This window comes from Amblyomma mixtum, chromosome 2 (assembly GCF_055824585.1).
Source record: "Amblyomma mixtum isolate Tamu chromosome 2, ASM5582458v1, whole genome shotgun sequence".
Classification (NCBI taxonomy): domain Eukaryota; kingdom Metazoa; phylum Arthropoda; class Arachnida; order Ixodida; family Ixodidae; genus Amblyomma; species Amblyomma mixtum.
Window position 1 is genome coordinate 64,499,219 of NC_143013.1, and position 9,455 is coordinate 64,508,673.

At 46.4% G+C, this 9,455-nt stretch overlaps 1 protein-coding gene across 1 annotated transcript; it reads left to right on the top strand.

Moving 5' to 3' along the window:
- The first annotated feature begins 494 nt into the window (after positions 1-494).
- LOC149359564 (endochitinase-like) lies at positions 495-1,943 on the top strand. The gene has a single exon (XM_089567705.1). It carries the CDS (start codon positions 495-497, stop codon positions 1,941-1,943), a length of 1,449 nt encoding a protein of 482 aa, XP_089423831.1.
- Positions 1,944-9,455: the final 7,512 nt, after the last annotated feature.

Sequence of the window (9,455 nt, forward strand, 5' to 3'; positions counted from 1 at the left end):
TCGTTGCTGCTATATGTTATGTTTAAACCAGAGTTTTAGTCTATTATCCCAGGCCAGTCACGGGCCCATACATGTTACGTTGAGACACACGGTAAGCACGAAGTGCAATTTATAGAATACTAAATATTTTAGATCCTCGACGAGCAACAGGCCAAGCGATTTCTTGTGCACTAGTCATGCCTTCCTGGACAGCCCTGCATTTTGCAAGGATATTTTGAAACGGGCACCGTCGCAAGCTGCTCCAATTTCGCCATGTGCATTTTTAGCATTGACAAAAAAGTTACTGACTAAAAACATTTTCTTTGAACCAGAATACATTCACTTTTATCGCCTTTAACTTCTTCGGCACGAACGAACGCACAACACACGGCAAAAAAGAAAAAGCTAGCCACTACGCATATACGGCCCCCTATTACGTGCTCTCATGCGAAGAAGAGGAAGGGCTTCGAGCTGCGACACCAGCCCTTGGTCTGTCTTGTGAGCAAACGAACCCCATGGCTGAGGACACAGTCTCGTACCGTCAGGGCCGCTTCGAAGGGCTGATCCCGCTCTTTCTATCCCGCGAAGAACCACCCCGGCCAGCCCCGAACAACACCGCCTGCCACCGTAAGCTCTGCCTGGCGGTCTTCATCGTGGCGGCCATCATGACCGTAGCTTGTGCTTGTGCTGCTGTTGTGACAGCCGCAGCAGAGAACTTTCGGTCACCGTCCTCGTCTGCCTTTTATGGAAGCGAGGAAGAACACGTGGTGATACCCAACAAGTCGGCTCGCATTGCCTACCAGAAGCTGTCTGAAGAAGCGCGTCGTAAACTTGTCTTCTGCTTCCTCAACACCAGCCTGCCGTCAGGCTCCCCGTATCCGTTTGACGTCTACAACGTGTCAGTGTCACTCTGCGACGCACTCGTCTACGTCGCAGTAGGCCTGGACGCTAATACGTCTGCCATTCGCTTGAAGAACCCTGCCCAAGACGAGGAGGCCCTCCGTAAGCTTTCCAAGCTGAAGTCTTCGGAGCCTACCAACGCGACTGCGGCGTACGCATGTGTTGGCGGCGAAGCGGGAGACAGCCCTGATTTCAAAGCCGTCATCCGCAGCAAGAAGTCGCGGCTGGCCTTCATTCGCAGAGGAACCGATTGGGTGCGTCAGCGGGGTTTGGACGGGATTGTCCTCTACTGGAAATACCCGACCATGGTTTCGAGGACCAACCTGAGCACCCTTGTAAACACGATGCGCCTTTACTTCGACAAGGAAAAGCTGAGGATGACAGTGGTGGTGCCTTGGAACGTCGTGACTCGTCGACACGGCTACTATGTTCGGTCGCTATTTGATCGGCTCGACGTAGTTATTTTCGACACGCACCGAACGGTCGACTCGCGCTCCTTCCCAGTGACGACCTGTCAGAGTCCTATGCGAGCCGTGTTCAGGGCTAGACACCATGGACAGGTGGGGCTGACTTCCGTGGTCGACACTCTCACCGAGGCCACCAGTGTTCACGATGTCCTCTTCAAGGCCATGCTAAGCGTATCCCTGGGCGGTGTGTCTTTCACTCTGAAGCACCCGCGCCTGAAGAACAACCGCATCGGTGTGCAGGCGGTAGGCCCAGGGAGGCCATTAGGCAACACAAATATAACCGGAACGACCAGCTATTACGACGTCGTAGAGACGCTGCTGGTGAATCGTAGCTGGACGCGGTTCCTGCACGGGTATTCTCGGTGCGTGGTGGCGCACGGGCATGACCAGTGGGTTGGCTTTGAAGACCGGGTGAGCCTGCGTGCCAAGAGGCCCATAGTGAGCCATACGCGAGGCCTGGCCGTCTGGGACATCAGCATGGATGACTTCGCCGGAGACTTCGGCACCTCATGGCCGCTGCTACGCGAAGTGCACGATTTAGTGGAAAGCTACAACACGTACACTGTGGTGACTGGCACCATTCCATTGTCACCTTAATATCACCTGCCAGTGATAAAGTAACTACATATGGAGGTCTTCATTTTTCGTTTAGAAATCATATTGAATTTTTCCAGAAATGCTGCAAGGAACAATGATGCTGTCACTAGGGACCGATTGGTTATATATCGGTTTTATTCACTGAATATTAATTATAGTGCGTTATCATTTCTTTTCATGTCCCATGATACGAATGCAATGACATTTCGTATTCCGATCCTTCATGTCTTTTGTGCATAAAAACTGATTTTCGTCTTAGAGTAAAAATGTCGTGTTTGTGTTCGTCTCCATTCTTTCGTAACTCTAAGCTCTTAAGTGGGCGTTCGTCTTTAGCTAACTTCGCACGTAGAACTAACACTATTTCCGAAACCTTCATTATTGTGCAGTGACCTATTGCGCTCGAATTGCAGCGAAAGCAATTAATAACGCTGGACCTTAGTGTACGTTATTCTAAGCAGTTTGTTACCGTCTGTGCTCGATTTCACCTATTCTGAATGCCTATGCCATTTTTCTCATGTTTGTACAGGAGTTAGTAGCCGAAAGCTTTCAGATGCGTCCACTAAAACAATGAGGCCGTGCTCAGTGATTCACTGATAGCCGAAGCATGGAATGCATTACGCAAAAAGCCAGAGGCGACGAGCGAACGCGGAACGATGCGTAGAAAAAAAAAGTGGCTTGGTTCCGGTCTGCTGAACTTTTGAAATTGTTTTGTCTCACGCGTCAGCCTCGTGGAGGAGGTCGGAAAGGGGTGTCCGGGAAGCGCACGTTGCACACCGTCTTTTCCGTCAAGCGAGCAGTGTGTTTTCCATAGATTGCATTGGCCGTCATGCCTTGATCAAACATCTGGTATACCTATCGCTACGTGTTCCGCTCCGCGGCCTTTATTTTATGGTAACGCTGCGACACGTGCGATATATACCGAAAAAGCGTGATGAAAACCTTCCGCGCTGCTTCCCTGTGTTGCTTGCTTGAGTTGTGAAACAGGAAACTGCAGTCGTAATGAGCGACAGATTCGCTGATAAGCGCAGTCAGCAAAATAACGTGAAAGAATGTCTAATTATGAACAGTGGTTGAGTTGCGTGAGGTAAGATTACTCAAAACAAACCAGTGCAAAATATGGCATGTGCATAGTTTGCATTTTTTTTTCGGCCATGTGCCAGAGAACTCGGAGCGCTTTCTTTGTCTACAAAAGGTAGAGTTGGGGAAAAAAATGTTCCTTATGTGGTGGAAGCGCGATTCCAGTGTAATTTGGGATGCGATGTAAAGGTCGAGAGTTATGTTCAAAACTACTTCAGTTCTACGCACTTTACTGGAAGTCCACATAAGAAAACCTTGTCGGCGAGAGCGCAATATGCGAGTATTTATGGCCATTGTAGCACCGGAGAAGTAACGGCTATTGTTGTGCTCTGTTTCTTGAAGTGCGGAGCAAAGAAAAACATTTCATCTGGTTTCTCTACAGCTGCATTATATTTCGGTAATTTGAAGTTTTAGATTTTCTGTAGCGTTCTCGCATTTTGAGAGGATAATTGTGCCTCTTCTAGCAACGTTTATACCCTGACAAGAACACTAACAACCCTGTGTGTCTTGTTTCTATCATCCTGGACAATGTAGGGGCTCCCGCACACGAATAAAAAAATTGTACTATAAAATCTCGCACACTTTTGGGCAAGAAAGCAGCAGCGGTTGTTTGTTCGACGTATCATCTCATATTTTCGTCACATCTTAGCCAGTTTAGATATTTAGGCAACATGCTTTTATCGGTTGCGGTGAATAATTTGTTTGCTTGAGCGCGTTTATAATAACTTTTTCAGTATGTGCACTTCTGCTCAACTTGCTGTTTAAGAGTTTCCTTGTTAAATATTCACAGCTCTTACGGACATTCATTAATGACAATTTTTCTTAGTTGGCCTCATTCCATAAACCTTGTTGGTCTTTGGCCCTGGCGGTCATTAAAAATTATCTTTCATATTGTAATTTCCCAGTCTCGCGAGTTTAATCCTTTCCGTTGCGGCCGTATTTCAATTGAGGCAAAATGTGAACACTCATGTGTGCTGCGCGATGTCAGAGCAATTTAATGAAGTCCAGGTTAACTTAATTAATCCGGAGCCATTCACTACAGAGTTAATCCTCACCCATGAGTCGCTTCGGGACGACAAACACGATTTTTTTTTTCTTATAATAAACAGCCATAGGAAACGACGAACCGAACGCAAGTCATTGCTGCTAGACATAGAAGGTGCATATAGGTCCTTTGATTGGGAGCGGGAGCATGTCAGTCTCTGCTGGACATGTAAATCTGACAGGTTACCGCGAAAAGCTAATTGAATGCACTTGTTTGTGCATCAGAATGGACTATCATAGAGCTACTCTCCTCCTGACTTGTATGATATTGCCTAGAATGAGAAAATTAACTGCTAAAGTTAGAAATAGCCAATCTCTTACTCTCTTCCGGTCTGCGTTGTTCGATCTGGATGCAGCTTTAGAAGGCAAAGTTGTTTTGGTGAGCCATGAAACAAGCATTGGGGTTACCATTTTTTTGACGAGACGTAAGAATAAACGTAACTTTAGCAATCACTTGATTCCGGATAAAACCGAGCTGGAAACCATGCGATAGCTGGCAACTATTGAAAACCGCTCGGTCGCTGACATGGCTGGGGATCGAACCCAGCGCTTTCCGCATATAAAGCGGATTCGCTAACCACAAGGCCATTGGGCTTTGAAGAATCACAGAGGGCTGCGAACGTAACAATGCATTAAAATGCTTGCTATAATGCTTGCAATAGAAATAATGCTTTCTGTTCATGTGCTCCCCTCACCGAATGCTTCATGTAAGGAGTTTTGGTTTTCAAGAGTGAAATAAAAATTTCGCTCTTCAAAGCCAACTCCCCGCTCTTCACGAAGCAGTCTTCCTTGTTCTCAAATCCGTGTACTAACTATACATCCTAGCGTTTAGCATATTTATAGATTGATCTGCAGGTAGTCGTAATATTTAGGGAGAAGCGTTGATAAGCGTTCTCGAAAAAGTTAGTACGATGGTGGTTTATTAATTTCTGCCCTAAACAGTGTTTACAACCACCCTGCGGAAAAGCTGAGAGGCGACGAAGGAGGAACGAACAAAGCATACACAAAAAGAAATAATGTCGGTTCCGGACTGCCGCACTTGTGCAATTGTTTCGGCGCTCCTGTCACCCTCGAAGAGATGCTCGGAAGGCGGCGTCCGGGAAGCCGTTCCGCGCCATGGGCGCCCGGCGTCTCGGGCGCCTCCTTTTCCGTCAAGCGAGCAATGTGTTTTCCATAGATTGCATCGGCCGTCGTGTCTGAATCAAACACGGGGAGTGTCTGTCGCTACGTGTTCCGCTCCGCTACTTTTTTGTTGGTAGCACAGCGGGCACGTGCCGTTGATAATAGTGTTAAAAAAAATGGCTCAAATATAAGCAACAGCTTAGTGGAAACATTCGGCGAAAGCCGTTGCATTTGAACTCATTATGCAGACACATTTAGCAAGTAATTCTTGCTCTTCGTTCTTTTTGTCATCACCACGATGGCGCCCCGCAATTTCCTCCTGTTTTCCTTCTCTTCCTTGTCTGTTCTCTGTTCGTCTTCTTGTTCTCTTTCTTTCTCTTCTTCGTCTTTTTTCTCTTCTTTTGTCTGTTTTCGCTTGATTTGTCTTGGCGCCCAAGCGGAGTGGTGCTAAGGCAAGACAAACTAAACCACACCAAGGTTGAAGAGCAACTGCAGCGGGCTCGAGTTACACGACTCAGGTTGGGCTCCTATTAATAGCTCTCGCCCAGAAAAAAAAATACTCATGCCAGAGAGCTGTGATGCCGCTCTGAGTTGCTCGCGCCAACTGAAACGCGCTTGATGCTTTGTAATTACTGAGGGCAGGTAGCCAAGGTCGGTTTCAGGGACATCCGAAGCAATAATAACCCTGTTCGGAGATTTCGAACGGTGGAGACAGCTCTGGGTAGCGAAGGCGTAGTATTCGCTGCTTGCTTCTGTGTTGAGTGGAGTGGAAGCAACGAGTGTCAGGCCACACTTCCGTTTTTGTTTTTGTTTTGTCGGTGTTGAATTATCTTTGTCATGGGTTGTCCTGTGGGAAAGAAGAGAGATGAGGAAATAGTTCGCTTGGATGGAATTAGGCGGGAAAATTAAAGAATGCTCTTTTTTTTTTGCTTTTTCCACTTATATTTTATTCACGAAAGCCAAAAAAGTAATTTTGGAGTAATTGCACCACTTTTCGGAAATATTTGTCATGTTGAGAGAAAAAAACTGACGCCAACCAATATTTTAATTTTGCCCAACGTTTCGGGACCAACTCGATCCCTTCTTCAGGGGTGGCTAAAGTGTGCCAACAGCAGCGGGGTGTTGCTGGCACACTTAGTCACCCCTAAAGAAGGGACCGAGTTGGTCCCGAAACGTTGGGCAAAATTAAAGCATTGGTTGGTGTCAGTTTTTTTCTCTCAACTATCTCATGGATTTTACAGCATAGTACTGAGAAGCACCGTCTCGTACATACTAGTATGAATGCACGTACGCAGCCTCGGACGTCCGTCATGAAACTTTATCCTCTCACTTTTACAAGTACTTAGAGTGAAAACTTTAGCAGGCCGTGTGGATTAATCACAACGTCCAATAATTCGGTGTCTTTTAGGTTAGATGAAACAATTTTTTGAAAGTGCCACTTTGCTAATAAGTGTTGAAGTGTTGTTGATTGAGTGATGATTGTTCATTGCATAATTTTCTTCGTGTTTTGTATTTCATTGTTTTTTGATATCATTGTACGACAGTTATTTGTTACAAACAGCATTGTGTTCATTTGTTTTCCCTTTTAACCCCCCTGCCTTGGTGGCCAAAAGGTTGCTGGCAGTATTGAATAAATAAAATAAAAAAATTTTAACGACAGATTATCAGCTGGGGGCTATTTGAGCTTAGTGAAAATTATGATTCCGATGGGGGATCAGTCTGAAAAGTTACTTTATCTGCTTGCTAATAGCCTCCAAGGGGAAAAAAAAAGTTCACGTATGCTGCTGCACAAGAATGATACAGCGACAATAAGATGTGAGTGAAATAGAGAAGCCACTATGTGCAACGCTTCACCAGCAACTGCTGACCGCATATTCCATGTCAAGGTGTCACAGTAAAAGCATAGGATGGTTACGAGTGTGCAACGCGATTGTTTGAGTGTTAGCTGCGGTGTGACAGACCCCATAGCACAGGCACCAGCCACGAACAACCACTGCAGGCAGAGGTGTTCGAAACTCCATTTGCTCACGAAAGAGAGCCGCGGTATTTCGGAGCCTCTTCAAAGCGCACACGCATACGAAAGCAGGGAGCCGGGACCGGGGCTCTTGTACTCACCCTTGCCCGGCGGTGGGTTTCGAACCAACCAACATACACAGCCGAGGCGGACGTCCTAACCACTAGGCCACCCTTCTCACTCTCAGCCTTCTCACTCCTGAAGTGGATGAGGGATCTCCCTCCGTCCACTTCGTCACCTGCCTATTGAGGCAGGTGGCGCTGCGGACGCCGACAACCACGGCGCAAAACTGAGGAACGAACTAATAAAAATTGCGAGGACACATTGGCAACTAAAGTGTTGAGAAGCGAAAGCCGAGGACATCATGCGGTGACGACTTGCGGTGGATGTGACGTCACAGCGTTCCCGTGGCTGTGTCGATACCCAAGTTATACACTTCAGGATATTAGTGTTAATTTCGCTTAATTACACATTTTACCTTCTAATTTGACACAAATCCGACGTTTTCCCGACCGTTCTGTGACAATTTTCACTATGCCGTGATGACTTCCGGTGCATGAAACGTCACACCGTTCCCGTGGCCACTTCGACGTCCGCGCTCTTTCGACGCAACTTCGACATTTTTGTCTATAATTAATTAACTAATCACTCGACAGTCATCAAACTTGGCTTCTAGGTTCATTTTTTCTCCTCTGCTGAAGCAACCATTTGTTTTTCTTTATCTTTCTTAGTTACCGTATTAAACGCGTGTGACATGCTTTGTTAACGGACGACAGTATGAGCCATTTAAGATTTTCGCCTTAATAGTTAACACTCTAAAAGCACTAGATGGTGCGAAGAAAGGGCAAGCGCCAGTTAGTAGAGCACGCGCAGGAAAAGTTGTTGGGGCACCACGGACAGCACGCAGCCTGTTCTGGGCAAAAATGAAAGTAAAATGAATAAAACCACGTCACGTGAAAATGACAGTAAATAAATTGGCAACATCCGACCACGCGCATAGGCGCACTGGTCGATCTTTGCACACTACCACACAAATAGAGCAGGGCACAGCGGTCGGCCTCATTCCTGCGCACATAATTACGGGTGAAGACCGAATACCGTGTCTTCGAATACTAGTGGACAAGTGTACTAGTACATTCCAAGTCATCCTCGGTGGGCTGAGTTACTTTTATTGAACAAATAGAATGAGCGAGTATTCGGTCCGTCTGCGTAGAAACTCAAACTCTGTAGCACGGTTGCCCAATCGACGAAGGAACGACCGGTGTAAAACTAAAAAGAAAGGCTGATCGCTGTAAGAAAAGAGAAACTTGATATAATTTTTGTGTACATAAACTGACAAAACCTTGTCGTGCAGTGTTCTGGGTTACGAGAACTTCAATGTTTCCAATTCCCTTTAATTACAGAAAAGAGAAGCGAGGAGAAATGACACAGGAGAGGAGGCTAGACATTTAGGTTGGTTCGCAGGTGTCAAGACTTCATTCTATAAAGTGGCGGTCATTAAGAGACACTGTAGTCCGCCAGAAGTCAGAAAAAGATTCGTGAGCTTCAAGTTTGGGGAGGGTAAATAATACTTTATAGTGAGCATTAAGCATATCACCCTAGTAAGAAGGACACAAGCAAGACAGGAAGCAATGCGTTGACTTTCGTAACTGGCACGGCATCGTGCTAGGCGACCGGAATTTCTTTGGAAACGAACGTTGCTTTTTGAAGAGGTTTTTCGTTTTCAGAGATGGTAATTCGCTTCCTGGAACTACGTAGAGAAGACGTACGCATTGCTCAGAGTTTCAAAAAGTCACCTCCCCGGAACCAAGAAGCCTTTAAAACAACCTTTCTTTTTCGCTTGATTCACATCTCAGTAAGAGCGCATCAGTGCGCTCTCGTGAAAGCCCGTGACGACCGTCCTGTCGTCATTGAAGCATATCGTTCTCCATGTTTCCCAGCTTTGTGCTTTCCTAAAGAAAAGTGACGCAACATAGGGAAAACGCAGGCCTAGAATCCACGCGATCACGCTATGCATCAATAAAAAGAGCTCACGACGCGAGGCACGATATGAATCAAGAGAAGTCCCTCGCTGTGGTAGAACTGATCACTGGACGCTGGCTCCCGAAGTCACGATGACCCTTCAGGCCCTCGCCCTCGGGATGGTGCTATCATTAGGAGGTAACTTTACCTGCCCATGTTAATTTCTACCTAAAAACACACGGAACATCAGGTCACTCCGCCTTTGAAGCAGCACTGTCAAATCCATCTAGCAC